The 18,580-nt window shown below is 39.9% G+C and overlaps 1 protein-coding gene across 1 annotated transcript in view; it reads right to left on the bottom strand.

Moving 5' to 3' along the window:
- Window positions 1–16,974, bottom strand: part of LONRF2 (LON peptidase N-terminal domain and ring finger 2) — a 41,901-nt gene extending 24,927 nt beyond the window's left edge. The window contains exon 1 of the mRNA XM_059942362.1: window positions 16,203–16,974. Coding sequence (XP_059798345.1) covers window positions 16,203–16,878 — 676 coding nt within the window. The 5' untranslated portion in view covers window positions 16,879–16,974. The remainder of the gene's footprint in view (window positions 1–16,202) is intronic.
- Window positions 16,975–18,580: the final 1,606 nt, after the last annotated feature.

Below are 18,580 nucleotides of genomic sequence, written 5' to 3'. Positions count from 1 at the left end.
CTTTGCTTTCACCATTAGTCCTAGGGTTAGGTCCGTCCGTTTATTTTTTTTAACTTAAAAAAATTTTTTTCCCTAATAAATGTTTTCTTAATAATTTTTTCCTTATTTTCTATTTTTAGAAATTAAAAAAAAATTTTAATAAGTTTTTTCATATTTTTTATTTTAAAAAATTAAAAAAAATTTTTTCTTAATAAATTTTTTTCTTAATAATTTTTTTCTTATTTTTATTATAAAAAATTAATAAATCTATTTTTAAAAATTAAAAAAAATTTTTTCTGAATACATTAACTTAATAATTTTTTTCGTATTTTTTATTATAATAGCTTTATTTTATTTTATTTTATCCTCTTTCTTTCTATTTTTTTCTCCCTTATATTCTGAGCTGTGTGGATGAAAGGCTCTTGGTGGTCCAGCCAGGCATCAGGGCTGTGCCTCTGACGTGGGAGAGCCAACTTCAGGACACTGGTCCACAAGAGACCTCCCAGCTCCACGTAATACCAAACGGCGAAAATCTCTCAGAGATCTCCATCTCAACATCAAAACCCAGCTTCACTCAACGACCAGCAAGCTACAGTGCTGGACACCCTATGCCAAACAACTAGCAAGACAGGAACACAGCCCCATCCATTAGCAGAGAGGCTGCCTAAAATCATAATAAGGCCACAGACACCCCAAAACACACCACCAGACGCGGACGTGCCCACCAGAAAGACAAGATCCAACCTCATCCACCAGAACACAGGCACTAGTCCCCTCCACCAGGAAGCCTACACAACCCACTGAACCAACCTTAGCCACTGGGGACAGATACCAAAAACAACGGGAACTACGAACCTGCAGCCTGTGAAAAGGAGACCCCAAACACAGTAAGATAAGCAAAATGAGAAGACAAAAAAACACACAGCAGGTGAAGGAGCAGGGTCAAAACACACCAGACCTAACAAATGAAGAGGAAATAGGCAGTCTACCTGAAAAAGAATTCAGAATAATGATAGTAAAGATGATCCAAAATCTTGGAAATAGAATAGACAAAATGCAAGAAACATTTAACAAGGATGTAGAAGAACTAAAGAGGAACCAAGCAACGATGAAAAACACAATAAATGAAATTAAAAATACTCTAGATGGGATCAATAGCAGAATAACTGAGGCAGAAGAAAGGATAAGTGACCTGGAAGATAAAATGGTGGAAATAACTACTGCAGAGCAGAATAAAGAAAAAAAAATGAAAAGAACTGAGGACAGTCTCAGAGACCTCTGGGACAACATTAAACGCACCAACATTCTAATTATAGGGGTCCCAGAAGAAGAAGAGAAAAAGAAAGGGACTGAGAAAACATTTGAAGAGATTATAGTTGAAAACTTCCCTAATATGGGAAAGGAAATAGTTAATCAAGTCCTGGAAGCACAGAGAGTCCCATACAGGGTAAATCCAAGGAAAAACACGCCAAGACACATATTAATCAAACTATCAAAAATTAAATATAAAGAAAACATATTAAAAGCAGCAAGGGAAAAACAACAAATAACACACAAGGGAATCCCCATAAGGTTAACAGCTGATCTTTCAGCAGAAACTCTGCAAGCCAGAAGGGAGTGGCAGGATATACTTAAAGTGATGAAGGAGAAAAACCTACAACCAAGGTTACTCTACCCAGCAAGGATCTCATTCAGATTTGATGGAGAAATTAAAACCTTTACAGACAAGCAAAAGCTGAGAGAGTTCAGCACCACCAAACCAGCTTTACAACAAATGCTAAAGGAACTTCTCTAGGCAAGAAACACAAGAGAAGGAAAACACCTGCAAAAACAAACCCAAAACATTTAAGAAAATGGGAACAGGAACATACATATCAATAATTACCTTAAATGTAAATGGATTCAATGCTCCCACCAAAAGACACAGACTGGCTGAATGGATAGAAAAACCAGACCCATATATATGCTGTCTACAAGAGACCCACTTCAGACCTAGAGACACATACAGACTGGAAGTGAGGGGATGGAAAAAGATATTCCATGCAAATGGAAATCAAAAGAAAGCTGGAGTAGCAATTCTCATATCAGACAAAATAGACTTTAAAATAAAGACTATTACAAGAGACAAAGAAGGACACTATATAATGATCAAGGGATCGATCCAAGAGGAAGGTATAACAATTGTAAATATTTATGCACCCAACATAGGAGCACCTCAATACATAAGGCAAATACTAACAGCCATAAAAGGGGAAATCGACAGCAACACAATCATAGTAGGGGACTTTAACACCCCACTTTCACCAATGGACAGATCATCCAAAATGAAAATAAATAAGGAAACACAAGCTTTAAATGATACATTAAACAAGATGGACTTAATTGATATTTATAGGACATTCCATCCAAAACAACAGAATACAAATTCTTCTCCAGTGCTCATGGAACATTCTCCAGAAGAGATCATATCTTGGGTCACAAATCAAGCCTTGGTAAATTTAAGAAAATTGAAATAGTATCAAGTATCTTTTCCGACCACAACGCTATGCGACTAGATATCTATTACAGGAAAAGATCTGTACAAAATACAAACACATGGAGGCTACACAATACACAACTTAATAACGAAGTGATCACTGAAGAAATCAAAGGGGAAATCAAAAAATACCTAGAAACAAATGACAATGGAGATACGATGACCCAAAACCTATGGGATGCAGCAAAAGCAGTTCTAAGAGGGAAGTTTATAGCAATACAAGCCTACATCAAAAAACAGGAAACATCTAGAATAAACAACCTAACCTTGCACCTAAAGCAATTAGAGAAAAAAGAGCAAAAAAACCCCAAAGCTAGCAGAAGGAAAGAAATCATAAAGATCAGATCAGAAATAAATGAAAAAGAAATGAAGGAAACAATAGCAAAAATCAATGAAACTAAAAGCTGGTTCTTCGAGAAGATAAACAAAATTCATAAACCATTAGCTAGACTCATCAAGAGAAAAAGGGAGAAGACTCAAATCAATAGAATTAGAAATGAAAAAGGAGAAGTAACCACTGACACTGCAGAAATACAAACGATCATGAGAGATTACTACAAGCAACTCTATGCCAATAAAATGGACAACCTGGAAGAAATGGACAGATTCTTAGAAATGCACAACCTGCCGAGACTGAACCAGGAAGAAATAGAAAATATGAACAGACCAATCACAAGCACTGAAATTGAAACTGTGATTAAAAATCTTCCAACAAACAAAAGCCCAGGACCAGATGGCTTCACAGGCGAATTCTATCAAACATTTAGAGAAGAGCTAACACCTATCCTTCTCAAACTCTTCCAAAATATTGCAGAGGGAGGAACACTCCCCAACTCATTCTACGAGGCCACCATCACCCTGATACCAAAACCAGACAAAGATGTCACAAAGAAAGAAAACTACAGGCCAATATCACTGATGAACATAGATGCAAAAATCCTCAACAAAATACTAGCAAACAGAATCCAACAGCACATTAAAAGGATTATACACCATGATCAAGTGGGGTTTATTCCAGGAACGCAAGGATTCTTCAATATATGCAAATCAATCAACGTGATACATCATATTAACAAATAGAAGGAGAAAAACCATATGATCATCTCAATAGATGCAGAGAAAGCTTTCGACAAAATTCAACACCCATTTATGATAAAAGCCCTGCAGAAAGTAGGCATAGAGGGAACTTTCCTCAACACAATAAAGGCCATATACGACAAACCCACAGCCAACATTGTCCTCAATGGTGAAAAACTGAAACCATTTCCACTAAGATCAGGAACAAGACAAGGTTGCCCACTCTCACCACTATTATTCAACATAGTTTTGGAAGTGTTAGCCACAGCAATCAGAGAAGAAAAAGAAATAAAAGGAATCCAAATCGGAAAAGAAGAAGCAAAGCTGTCACTGTTTGCAGATGACATGATACTATACATAGAGAATCCTAAAACTGCCACCAGAAAACTACTAGAGCTAATCAATGAATTTGGTAAAGTAGCAGGATACAAAATTAATGCACAGAAATCTCTTGCATTCCTATATACTAATGATGAAAAATCTGAAAGTGAAATTAAGAAAACACTCCCGTTTACCATTGCAACAAAAAGAATAAAATATCTAGGAATAAACCTACCTAAGGAGACAAAAGACCTGTATGCAGAAAATTATAGGACACTGATGAAAGAAATTAAAGATGATACAAATAGATGGAGAGATATACCATGTTCTTGGATTGGAAGAATCAACATTGTGAAAATGACTCTATTACCCAAAGCAATCTACAGATTCAATGCAATCCCTATCAAACTACCAATGGCATTTTTCACAGAACTAGAACAAAAAATTTCACAATTTGTATGGAGACACAAAAGACCCCGAATAGCCAAAGCAATCTTGAGAATAAAAAATGGAGCTGGAGGAATCAGGCTCCCTGACTTCAGACTATATTACAAAGCTACAGTAATCAAGACAGTATGGTACTGGCACAAAAACAGAAATATAGATCAATGGAACAGGACAGAAAGCCCAGAGATAAACCCACACACATATGGTCACCTTATCTTTGATAAAGGAGGCAAGCATATACAGTGGAGAAAAGACAGTCTCTTCAATAAGTGGTGCTGGGAAAATTGGACAGGTACATGTAAAAGTATGAAATTAGAACACTCCCTGACACCATACACAAAAATAAACTCAAAATGGATTAAAGACCTAAGTGTAAAGCCAGACACTATCAAACTCTTAGAGGAAAACATAGGCAGAACACTCTATGACATAAATCACAGCAAGATCCTTTTTGACCCAGCTCCTAGAGAAATGGAAATAAAAACACAAATAAACAAATGGGACCTAATGAAACTTAAAAGCTTTTGCACAGCAAAGGAAACCATAAACAAGACCAAAAGACAACCCTCAGAATGGGAGAAAATATTTGCAAATGAAGCAACTGACAAAGGATTAATCTCCAAGATTTACAAGCAGCTCATGCAGCTCAATAACAAAAAAACAAACAACCCAATCCAAAAATGGGCAGAAGACCTAAATAGACATTTCTCCAAAGAAGGTATACAGATGGCCAACAGACACATGAAAGAATGCTCAACATCCTTAATCATTAGAGTAATGCAAATCAAAACTACAATGAGGTATCATCTCACACCGGTCAGAATGGCCATCATCAAAAAATCTAGAAACAATAAATGCTGGAGAGAGTGTGGAGGAAAGGGAACATTCTTGCACTGTTGGTGGGAATGTAAATTGATACAGCCACTATGGAGAACAGTATGGAGGTTCCTTAAAAAACTAAAAATAGAACTACCATACGACCCAGCAATCCCACTACTGGGCATATACCCTGAGAAAACCATAATTCAAAAAGAGTCATGTACCAAAATGTTCATTGCAGCTCTATTTGCAATAGCCAGGACATGGAAGCAACCAAAGTGTCCACCATCAGATGAATGGATAAAGATGTGGCACATATATACAATGGAATATTACTCAGCCATAAAAAGAAATGAAATGGAGGTATTTGTAATGAGGTGGATGGAGTTAGAGTCTGTCATACAGAGTGAAGTAAGTCAGAAAGAGAAAAACAAATACAGTATGCTAACACATATATATGGAATCTAAGGAAAAAAAAAAAAAAGGTCATGAAGAACCTAGTGGCAAGATGGGAATAAAGACACAGACCTACTAAAGAATGGACTTGAGGATATGGGGAGGGGGAGGGGTGAGATGTGACAAGGTGAGAGAGTGTCATGGACATATATACACTACCAAATGTAAAATAGATAGCAAGTGGGAAGCAGCCGCATAGCACAGGGAGATCAGCTCGGTGCTTTGTGACCACCTAGAGGGGTGGGATAGGGAGGGTGGGAGGGAGGGAGATGCAAGAGGGAAGAGATATGGGAACATATGTATAACTGATTCACTTTGTTTTAAAGCAGAAACTAACACACCATTGTAAAGCAATTATACTTCAATAAAGATGTTAAAAAAAAAACCAGAAAAGTAAAACATAATTCATTTTTCTATGCAACTGAGCAGCTGCAGATTCGTACCCATAATATGTTCAGGTAAGTGGGGAAAAAAAGGGAAAAAAAATCTTCCTTTTCCCTAGATTCTTCAAACGGAAGAGATCTTGAGAATTACAGTACTCATATGCTACTAAGGACCTAAGTACAGCTTACACAGAAGCTAACAGTGCTCTATGAACTGATGACAGTATATGAAGTTGTTGACTAGGCAGGGTACCACGGAAACGTGACAAAGCCAGAGCTCAAGAAAGCAGAACCATCATGGCTATGTTTTTAGGCCGCTGGACAGAGTTCACTCTACCCATACTCACTGTAGGGTCTTTGAAGTAGGGCTGAAGTGTGCATTTTAGTTCATCAATAAAATGCTGGGCGCCTAAAATGTGTTCTCATCTCTCCACTTAAGACGCATTTTTGGCCTGCTCCAAATCCTTGATCTTGACCTTTTTCTCAAAGTAACCACTCAGTACTTTCCAAAGGCTACCACATCTCCTCTTTGTTTACAGAGTTAACTGGTCAAAGGTGCAGGCAAGGCATGGGGAGCAGGTATTAATTATGTTATTGCTGCAAGTGTATAATATAGAGAAGGTATGACAAGGAAAAAAGTGGGAGAAGGGAAAAGTAACAGCAGGAATGGAGAAGCCAAACAAAAAAAGCTGAATTTTTAAAAAAGACACTGACTGGCTAGAGCAGAGATGAACAACTTTTTCTGTAAAAGGCCAGACATTAAATATTTTAGGCTTTGCAGGGAAAGAGGTCAACTTGAGGATACTATGCAGGTATTTATATAACAAGAGAGAAAACAAATTTTTACACCTTTTTTATTGACAAACTTCAAAATATAATAATTTAGTTCTTTTTTTGTAGTATAGGTCTACTAATTAGAAAAATGGAATTCTCTTAGAGAAGACAACATTTTCCTCAATTCAGGTTCAAAGTTAGTGTTCCCTGTCATCAAAATTGATTGAAAATGTTCACCTTTATTGATCTGTAATGAGATTTTACATATTCACCTTTGAAAAGGCACACAGGTACTATGGAATACTGATGTCAATCCACACGCATATAATTTTAAATTGAGCATTTCACTGTCTGGAAAGTGTTTATAGAATTCTTTTAGATTCTTCTCATGATATCTGCCCCTTTAGTATGTCAATATACACTAAATATAACTGCAGATTAATCATTTTCAACTGAATATTAGATGAAAGCGCCTCAATTGCATGGTTGAATGCATTTTGAAATACAGAAATCTTCCTTGGAGACTTTTGGAAATCTAAGGCAAACAAAACAAAACAAAACAAAACCGCTGCTGGAAGTACAGTTTGAGCTTGGGAAACATACCTACGAAGGCATTAAAACAAGCGGGTATTAAATTTCATAGAATGCTCTTTAAGCATCTATTACATGTAAGTATATCTCCTCCCTGTTATTACAGTGAACCACATTGAAACATCTGTCTAATGTTGAATTATCCTTACATTCCTTGGATAAGCCTTCCTTCCTGACCTTAACTCTTATTACACTGCTGGATTCAAAATATTACTAAGAAATTTAATTAAGGTTTGGGCATCTATGTACATAGGTAAGGCCAGCCTATACATTTTTTTCCTGTGCAAGCTTTACCTGATTACAGTATCAAGATTATACTAACCCTACAAAATGAGATGGAAATCTTTCCAAATATTTTTATAGGCTATAGATAAAATAAGATGGGAGTTAAACTTCCTTGAAAGTTTGTTAGAACTTGCTTGACAGTAGTGCCTTTGCTCAGAAGAAAATCCCTGAGTTCAATTTCTTTTAAGGTTTTTGGTCCATATCAGTCTTTTACTTCTTCCTGGATCAATTCTGATAATTTATAGTTTCCTTAAAATTGTTCTTTTCGTATTGATTTTAAAATCTGTTGTATTTATATCTGCAGTTATACTTTTCTTCATTCTTGATGCTACTTGTGCTTTGCATTTGTCTTCATCACACTTGCCAAACGTTGTCTGTTTTACCAGTTTTATAATAAACCAGCTTGACTTGTTACCCAGCTCAATTTTTCCTGTTTCACTAATTTTTCTGTTTTTTCACTATTTTGTTGCTTATACTTTGTGTTAGCTCAATTGATGTTGAGTTTCCTGAGTGAAAAACACATTTCATTACATTTATTTTTAATCTTTTTCTAATGCATTTAAGCCTCCGCTCCTCAGATTCTAAAGGCTGCTTTTACAGAAGTCCAAGGGCAATAAAATTCACTTCCCATCCAGACGTTGAATGAATCAAACTATTTTCTTTGCTGGCTTCTAGCATTTGACAACCCATTTATGAAGCCAGCACTTCATAATTTAACCTATTAAAACATTTAAAATAGATCTCAACACATTTTCTAAGCATCAAGCCTTAAGCTTAATAAAACTGAGAATTTATTGAGGAATTGCTCAAAAATAAATGGAAGAAGAGAAGCAATAAATAAATAAATAAAGCTGACACATTCTTGCATGTGTCTTCTGGTGGACATGACATTCATTTCTATTCGGTATATACTCAGAAGTGGAAACACTGTGTCAGAGGTTGTATATATGCTTAGCTTTAGTAGGTACTCCCAAACATATTTAACTTCTACCAAGTGACATTTCCACCAGCAACATAAGAGTTCCAATTCCTTCAAATACTTGCCCAAACTATGTAAATGTTTAACCATGTAAATGGTTAAACTTTCATTTTAACCATTCTGGCGGGTATACAGTAAGATCTTATTTTACTTTCGATTTGCATTTGATCACTAATTATGTTGGGCACCCTTTCATATGTTTATTGCCCTTTTGAGATCTACTTTTATAAAGCATCTGTTGAAGTCTTTGCCTATTATTTGGACAGACTTTGTTTTTGAACCATAGGCATTCTTTCAATATTCTGGATTTGCATTCTCAGTAAGATACATATTACATATACACACCACCTTTTCACTCTTTTAGGGGGTCTCTAAGGAACAAAAAGTTCTTCATTTTAATCAAATCAAATTTATTTTTTCTTTCATCATCCTTTTAGTGTCTTATTTAAGAAATAATTGCCTGTCCCAAGTTCATATTCTCCTATGACTTCTTTTAGAAATCTAATTGTAATTTCAATGTATGAGGTGAGGTAAGTGTCCAGGTTCATTTTTTTCCCATATGAATAAGCAACTGACTCAGACTATTTCAAATACTTTTTTCCCCAGTGAATTCCACTGGCATCTTTGTAGTAAATCAAGTGTCAGTTTCTGTGTGTCTATCCTTGGGCCAATACAACTCTTAATCACTGCAACATTATGGTAAGTCTTGATACTTTATAGTGTAAACTCTTCAGCTGTTATTTTTCTTCAATACTGCCTTGGTCATTCATTAATTTCCACCAAAACCATTGGCTGAGACTTTAAAATTGCATTGAGTTTACAGTTCAATCTGTAGAGAACAGACATCTTATTGATACCGAGACTTGCAAGTCATGAAAATAAAATCTTTCCATTTATTTAAGTCCACTTTAATTTCTCCCAGAAATGTTTTGTATTTTCAGTGTAGAGGTTGTGAACATCCTTCAGATATTTCAGGATTTATTCCAAGAAATTTTTTGTTCAATAAATGGGTTGTTTTCAAATTCTGTTTTCTATTTGTTCTTTACTAAGTATTTATAATTATCATTGGTCTTTCTATACTGACCCAATATTCAACACTCTTGGTAATTCATTTATAATTTATAATAGTCCAATTATTATTCTGGAGTCTCTATGTACTCCCACACACAATCTACAAATAATAACTTTTATTTTTCCAGTTTGATGCTCTTTTATTTTCTCCTCATTACACTCACTAGAATCTTCAGTACAATGTTGAGTGGCAGTGATGACAGTGAACCCTGTCACCTAGCGAATGGAGAAACATTCAATATTTAATTAGGATGGTTTCTATAGATATTCTTTAACATATTAATAATGTTGCCTTTTATTCCTAGTTTCCTGATTTTAACATAGATCATATGACTTTTCTCCTTTATTCTGTACATGTGGTTGATTTACAATGAATAAACAAAGTAACATTCTGCTTGATCATGATGTATTGTTCTTTAAGTCTATCACTAGATTCAATTTGCTAATATTTTGTTTAGGATTTTTGTACCAATGCTCATAAGAAATATTGGACTGTATTTTTCCTGTCTTACAACTGACGTTTGCTCTCACCTTTATTTCCTCCTTTCTACTTCCTTGGGATTCGATTTGCTTTTCTTCCTCTAGTATCTTGAAATAGAAGCCTGGAGATCACTGATTTTCAACTTTCCTTTTGTAGTAGAGACATTTAAAGCAATAAATTTCCCTCTAAGCATTGTTGCAATGACATCCCATAGTTTTTCATACAGGCATACATCAGTGAGGTTGTGGGTTCAGTTCCAGACCATCACAATAAAGCAAGTCACACATTTTTTTGGTTTCCAGAGCACATAAAAGTTTTGTTTGCACTATATTATAGTCTATCAAGTGTGCAATAGCAATATGTCTAAAAAAACAATGTGTATACCTTAATTTAAAAATAATTTATTGTTTAAAAAAAATGCTAACCATCATCTGAGCCTTAAGCAAGTCATCATCTTTTTGCTGGTGGAGGGTCTTGCCTTGATGTTGATGGCTGCTGGCTGATGAGGGTGGTGGCTGCTGAAAGTTGGGGTGCCCGTGGCAATTTCTTAAAATAAAACAACGATGAAGTATGCCACAATGATTGACTCCTCCTTTCATAAACAATTTCTCGGTAGCATGCCATGCTGTTTGACAGCATTTTACCCACAGCAGAATGTCTTTCAAAATTGGCATCTTCTCAAACCCTGCTGCTGCTTCATAAACTAAGTTTACATAATAGTCTAAGTCCTTTGTTATCATTTCAACAATCTTCACAGCATCTTCACCAGGAGTAGATTCCATATCAAGAAATCACCTTCTTTGCTCATCCTTACGAAGCAACTCATCTACTAGTTTTATCCTGAGATGGCAGCAATTCAGTCACATCTTCTGGTTCCACTTCTAATTCTAGTTCTCTTGCTGTCTCCACACCTGCAGTTACTTCCTCCATGAAGTCTTGAACCCCTCAAAGTCATCCATGAGGGTTGGAGTCAACTTCTTCCAAACTCCTGTGAATGTTGACATTTGTACCTCTTCTCATGAATTGCGAATGTTCTTAACAGCACCTAGAATCGTGAGTCCTTTCCAGAAGATTTTCAATTTCCTTTGCCCAGATCCATCAGAGGAGTCACTTTATCTGGCAGCTATAGCTTCACGAAATGTATTTCTTAAATAGTAAGACTTGAAAGTTGAAATTACTCCTTGATCCTTGGGCTGCAGAATGGGTATTGTGTTAGCTGACATGAAAACAACATTAATCTCTTTGTACATCTCCATCAGAGCTCTTGGGTGACCAGGTGCATTGTCAATGAGCAGTAATATTTTGAAAGGAATCTTTTTTCTGAGCAGTAGGTACCCACAGTGGGCTTAAAATATTCAGTAAACCATGTTGTAAACAGATGTGCTGTCATCCAGAGTCTGTTGTTTCACTTATAGACCACAGGCAGAGTAAATGTAGCATAATTCTTAAGGGCCCTAGGATTTTCAGAATGGTAAAGGAGCACTGGATTCAACTTAAAATCACCAGCTGCCTTAGCCCTTAACAAGAGAGGCAGCCAGTCCTTTAAAGCTTTGAAGACAGGCACTGACTTCTCCTCTCTATGAAAGTCCTAAATGGCACCTTCTTCGCCTACATTGAAAATCTGTTGTTTAGTGTAGCCACCTTCACTAATGATCTTGGCTAGACCTTCTAGATAACTTGCTGCAGCTTCTACATCAACACTTCACCTTGCACTTTTATGTTATGGAGGTGGCTTCTTTCCTTAAACCTCATGAACCAAGCTCTGCTAGCTTCAGAGTTTTCTTCTGCAGCTTCCTCACCTCTCTCAGTCTTCAAAGAATTAAAGAGAGTTAGGGCCTTGCTCTGGATTAGGCTTTGGCTTTAGGCAACGTCGTGGCTGGTTTGTTCTATCCAGACCACTATAACGCTCTGCATATCAGCAATAAGGCTGTTTCGCTTTTTTATCATTCATGTGTTCACTGAAGTAGCTCTTTTAATATCCTTCAAGAACTTTTCCTTTGCATTCACACTTAGCTAGGTGTTTGGCACAAGAGGCCAAGCTTTTGGCCTGTCTCAGCTTTCAACATGCTTTCCTCATTAAGCTTAAATATTTCTAGCTTCTGATTTAAAGTGAGATGCATGACTCTTCCTTTCACTTGAACACTTAGAGGCCATTTTAGGGTTCTTAATTGGCCTAATTTCAATATTGTTATGTGTCAGAGAACAGGAAGTCCCAAGGAGAGGGAAAGAGTTTGAAATAATCAATATTCTCTTATATTTATTCATGTATTTACTCTGTCTAGTGATCTTCATTCCTTCCTTTAGTTCCATGCTACCATCCGCATCATTTTCCTTTAACCTGAAGAATTCCCCTCAGTACTTCAGGCAACTGTGATGGCAATAAAAATCCTTCCTATTATTTACCTGGATTAAAGCATCTTAATTTTGCCTTCATTTCTGACAGATATTTTTCATCTGGGTAAAGAATGCCAGGTAGGGTTTTTTTTCCCCTCTTTCATCACTTTCAAGATGTTACTCCATTATCTTCTAGTTTTAATAATTTTGTTGAAAAGTCAGCTATCAGTCTTATTCTGGCTCCTTTGAAGGAAATATATCCTGCCTTCTCTAAGTGCTTTTAAATGTCTCTTTATGTTTGATTTTCAGTAACTGGACTGTAATATACTTAGATACGTTTTGTTTGTTGTGTGAAGTGAATGCTTGTGTTTATCCTGTTGGGCTTACTGAGCCTCTTGGTTCAGTGACTTAAAGTTTCCCATCAGATCTAGAAAATTCTCAGCCATTTTTCCTTCAAATATTTCACTTGCCCCTTCTCCCTCTCTCCTCTTCGGGGGCTCGTATTCCACAGATTTTAGAACTTTTCTCTGTGTCCCACATTTCTCTTATGCTCTGTTTTTTTCCTCTGTGATTCAGCTTGGATATTGTCTATTGACTTGTTCCTGAGTGTTCCCACCCTGATTTCTGATGTGTCCAGCCTGTTTTCGAATCCGTCTAATTCTCAACTTCAGATACCGTATTTTCCAGGTCTAGAATACCCATTTGGTTCTTTTTAATAGACAGTTTTCTATTGAGTTATCTTTTCACATGTTTATTTCTGTTTTAACATACAGTTATTTTGAATTCCACTCACAACTTATTGGCCAAAATTAGTCACATGGCTCTACCCAACCACAAGCAGGAAAGGAATGCAATCGTACTTGTTTGGAGAGGGTATAAAGATATAAATATTTGGGGAACAGCATTAATGATTACCACCCTTGGCTAGGGTCACAAAATAACTGTCAGCCTGGGTCTAAACACAGGCATTTCCAAATCCAAATATTTGTAACCTTTTTACTATAACAAAACCTCTCTTGGGAGCTAATTTATTACTAAGTTAAATTTTTTCTATAAATTTTTAAACTAGGGAAACTTGGCTTTCTTTTCCAATCTTTGAGTGGAAAATGGATACTGAACATACTGAATGAAGTTCTCATGATGAATTGACTGCAATAATCCACGTTCTTAAAACTTTTAAATTGAGGTCTAACACATAAACGGAAAATACAATGAAATGTCACAAAGTGAACACACCTGTGCATCCATCTTCTAGGTCAAGGAACAGAACATTACCACGACCACTCAGGTCCCTCCCACACTTACTCACAATAACATTCCCCTTTTTCTTCCCCAAGGTAATCACTGCCCTTACTTGCTTCTAACATGCCACAGTAATTTTGCCTGTTTGGACTTACAGATAAATGTAATCATGTATTAAAAATGCTTTCGGGCTTCCCTGGTGGCGCAGTGGTTGAGAGTCCGCCTGCCAATGCAGGGGACGCGGGTTCGAGCCCTGGTCTGGGAGGATCCCACATGCCGCGGAGCAACTAGGCCCGTGAGCCACAACTACTGAGCCTGCGCGTCTGGAGCCTGTGCTCCGCGGCGGGAGAGGCCGCGATGGTGGGGGGCCCACGCACCGCGATGAAGAGTGGCCCCCGCTCACCGCAACTGGAGAAAGCCCTCGCACAGAAACGAAGACCCAACACAGCCAAAAATAAAAATAATAAATAAATAATAAATAAAAATTAAAAAAAAAAAATGCTTTCGAGTCCGGCTTTCACTTAACATTATGTATGTGATTCAACCACACTGTGGTACGTAACTGAAGTTGGCTTATTTTCTTTCTATGTAGTATTCCATAAAGACATCATAATATATTTACTTATTCATTCTGTTCTTTTTGGACTTTTGAGTTCCACTTTAGGGCTATCTCTAATGATGTACATACACTCTTGTACACCCTTGTAAACATTTTTTCAGTGCACATATGCTTGTACCTCATTGAAGCTGCTTGGCCAAAGGTCATAATTAACATTTTCAGATACTGCCAAACAACGTACCAGGGGTATAATTATGCAGACCCATCAGCAGCATACAAGAGTTCTCATTTTCTAAATCTTCTCCAAGAGTTGGTATTGTGATCTGTTACATTTCCAGCAATTGTTTTTTAAGGTTCTGTACTTGTGCTGTCTACAACAGTAGCCGTTGGATACATGTGGCTAGTGAAAACAAGAGAGAGGTCTAGTGCAACAAAGGAACTGAATTATTTTTTATTTTAATTAATAGAATTTTTAAAAGTGGATACTCTTCGGTTAGTGGATAACTTTTAAGTTAATTTGGAACGACACCAACATGAGAATCCACTTATTCAACTCTAAATTTTATGGCATCTAAACATAGAGGAAGTACTTCTGATGAAAATTTAGTATCCAAATCGGGGTGGGTGGCAAATGTAAAATACACAATGAATTTCCAAGATTTACTGAGAAAGTAAAATCTGGATTTTTTTACATTAAAGATATGTTGAAATAACATTTTGAAGGTATAAGGTTAAAAATATTTTAAAAATGAATTTCACCTGCTACTTTTCACCTTTTTTAAATGGGTTAACAGAAAAAGTAAAGTTACATATGTGGCTTACACAATATCTCTACTGAATAGTGTGGCTCTACACCATATATACTGATACATAAATAATTGAAAACTAAAAAATACACAGCCTGTTAAAGTACGGATATGTTGTTTCAAATATGGTACCAATTATTTGTTACATAAAGCAATTTAACTGCTCTATTCCAGCAGAGAATCTCCCAATTTGGATACAGGTGTGCCTTCTAAAAGAGAAAACCTTACCCTAGTTTACAATAAAATGCATAATGACTAGAGCACACAAGAAGACTCTTAGTAACAAAACATTAAAGCAAGTCTTCTTGACTAGAGATTTAAGTCATGCACACACAACCCTGTTTCAAAACCAGCGAATTCAGAAAACAAATCACCCTCCATCCACACATTCTCCACCCCAAACAACTGTCAATAGAGCATACTCATTCAGAGTCAAACGCAATGACCAGGACCGAAGTTTGGGCTACCTTTAAATTATATATTCTTAATAGGTGGTGGTCGGGCGGGAAGCGGCTGGTGCTGGTCACAGACTCTAGTTTAAAAGATAACATAAAATAAACCAGACTACTAGTTAGTATATAACCATCTAAAAAGCTAATCACACCATTACATCTAATGGCCTTTGAGAGAGAAGGGAGGTCAGAGCCAAACAGTGGAGTGTAAGAGCATCCTTCCTGGATGCACCAGCAGAAGAATCCCCAAAGCAAACCCTGCCCCATCACAAGGCTATCTTCTTGTGATAGCCCGGGAGTGTTACCTTCTTGTAACGCACGAGGGTGTTAGCCATTTGCATTTCCCTACAAGACGAATGAAAACCCTTGGCCACCGTCCCACTCCTATACGGCTGAGATAGGGTGAAAAGCAGTCCTGGCCTCACAGGGCGGCTCAGGAAGGCCACGGAGGTCCTGGAAAAGACAGCCCGCAGGTGCAACTGGCCCCTACTCTTCGCCTCACCGCCTCCAGACAGCAAAAGAGCCCCGCCGGCCGAACCCAGCTCTCCCATCCCGGCCCTGCCCCTCAACAGGCGAGCGTGTAGGCGGCCCAGCCCCCGAGCCCGCTTACCGAGGTCCAGGGCCTGGTGGCACCTGAGCAGCGCGGCCTCGGGCTGCTGCTGGCGCTGCAGGCTCCGCACCTGGCCCGCCAGCCTGCGCGCCCGGCACTCGGCCGGGAAGCACTTCTCCAGCAGGCCGCTCAGCACCACGTTGACGCGGCGCGCCGGCGGCCGGCCCGGCCCCGGCTCAGCGCAGCGCCTGCACACCGTGAGCCCGCACGGCAGCGTCACCGGCTTGTGCAGCAGCCGCTGGCAGCGCGGGCAGTCCAGCAGGTCCCGAGGCGCCGCGGGCACCGAGGCCGACGGCCCCCCGCTCGGCGCCTCCCCGGGGGCGCGGCCTGGCTTCCCCACCGGCGGCCGCCGGTCGTGCGGGCCCGGGACGCACGCCAGGCCGCTCGCCAGCTCCCCCAGCTCGTCGGGGCGCAGCGCCCCAAGCCGCGCGGCGCCGCGAAACGCGCCCAGGGCCTCGGGGAGGCGGCCGGCGCGGGCCAGCGCGTCCCCCAGCCGCAGGCACAGGCCGCGGTCGGGCCGCGCCAGGCCGGCCAGCGCGGAGCGGAAGAGCTCGGCCGCCGTCTCGTACTCGCCCGCGCGGAAGGCCTCGTCGCCCTTCTCCACCCGCTGGGCGAGCGGCTCCCCGCAGTCGCAACCGCGACAGGGGGGCGGCGGCGGGACCGGCTCGGGGCTCATCACCGCGGGGCTGCGGCGACTAGGGCCGGAGGGAATGACGAAGAAGGGAGGATGCTCGCTGCCCGGGCCCGGCGGCTGCAGCGCGGGCGCCGCCTTCGCCGAGAGCCACGCGCGTCTGTGGGTGGGCGGTGCGCGGCGGGCTGCGCGACCACCGCCGGGGGCGGGCGCAGGGTGGGGCCGCGTCTCCCACGCGGCGTGGGCGGCCGGGGGCGGGGCGGGCACGGTGGGCGCGGCCGAGCCCCGGCCCGCGGGGAACGCCCTCCTCGCTCCCCTGGCTTAGGCAGCCGGGCCGCAGGCGGGAAGGCGGTGACCTCTTCCCGTTCGGCGTCTCCGCAAACCCTCTCCGTCCTCGCCCCGGGCGGCCCCGCGCGCGCGTCTGCGTGCGCGCTCGTCTCCACGCGCCCTCGTCCCGCGCGTTCTCTGCCCGCCCCGCGCAGCTCCTCGGCCGTCCGCTGCCGCCCCCGCGCCTGGAGCAGGTGTCTTCGGCCAGCCGTGCCCCCTTGTCCCCGCACCGAGTGCCAGCCTGGCTCCAAGGCCTGGCCAAGCCCACCTGCGGTTGTGGTTAAAAAGAGAACCGATAAATAAGTACCAGGGATGTAAGGTGCAGCATGATGACTATAGCTAACCCTGCTGTACCATATACGGGAAAGTTGTTAAGAGAGCAAATCCTAAGAGTTCTCATCCAAGGAGGAAATTTGTTTTTTCTTTTTTTCCTTTCTTTCTTGCATCTATATGAAAAGATGGAAGGTAGCTGAACCTATTGTAAACATTTCAACAATATATGTAAATCAAACCATCATGCTGTATGCCTTAAACCTATATAATGATGTATGTCCATTATTTTTTAATATAACTGGAGAAAGAGAAAGAGAGACAGAGAGAACTGAGGGAACGTTACCCAGCACATCACTGTAACCCTGCTTTGACTTAGGAAATTGTGTTAAATGACCAGGAAGCCTGAAGTGGGCGCTGATCGGAAATCATTATCAGTAAGCTTCTCTTAACGGAACTCTAGATGTTAGAGACATTTTAGAGCTCTAATTTAGACAGAACTCTAACACAGCATGTGAGGAAATACCAGACTAAGTACTGGAAAGGATTTGAGACATGGAAAATTGTATTGTGTCCTTGATAGGAAAGTAGAGATAGAATTTCTAAAACTGTCTCCTACCGTGCAGTACTACAGAGAGAAGTTGCTGGAAGGAGGGAGTTAAAAACTACACATAACCTGCTCTTCTCTCCCTAGTGCTCTGCCATCTGTTTCATGCTATGTATTTGAATGCAATAAAATGCATTATAGTATTCCAAAATCCGTACTGTTCATTATTTCAAGTCGAAATATCTTCATTCTAAATTTGTGAAGTTTTTCTACATCTAAAACTGGCTAAAGAAAATATAAAATACTCCCATCAAATCTGGCTTGGAAGAAGGGAAATACCTCATTAAGTGAGGTGAGAAAATTTTAGTTGAGTTCGTAAAACGGAAACGGAGACAACTTTGGCCAGCCTCCTAGTCCCTGATAAACATGCAGAGCAAATCCCCCTGCCACCCCCTCCATCCGCCACCTCCCACCTTTCCAAGAATGATTTTTCTCCTCAGCTTTCTATTTTGACTGATAAGCGTTGTAGTCAAACTAGGTTTTGATCTGTTCCTCATTACTGAATGGATCCAAACTCTCTTTTTCATCACTCTTTGGGTTTTC

The sequence above is a fragment of the Balaenoptera ricei genome, chromosome 13 (assembly GCF_028023285.1).
Source record: "Balaenoptera ricei isolate mBalRic1 chromosome 13, mBalRic1.hap2, whole genome shotgun sequence".
NCBI classification, from domain to species: Eukaryota; Metazoa; Chordata; class Mammalia; order Artiodactyla; family Balaenopteridae; genus Balaenoptera; species Balaenoptera ricei.
The sequence above is the reverse complement of the archived record's forward strand: the minus strand, read 5'-3'. Positions and strand labels throughout refer to the sequence as shown.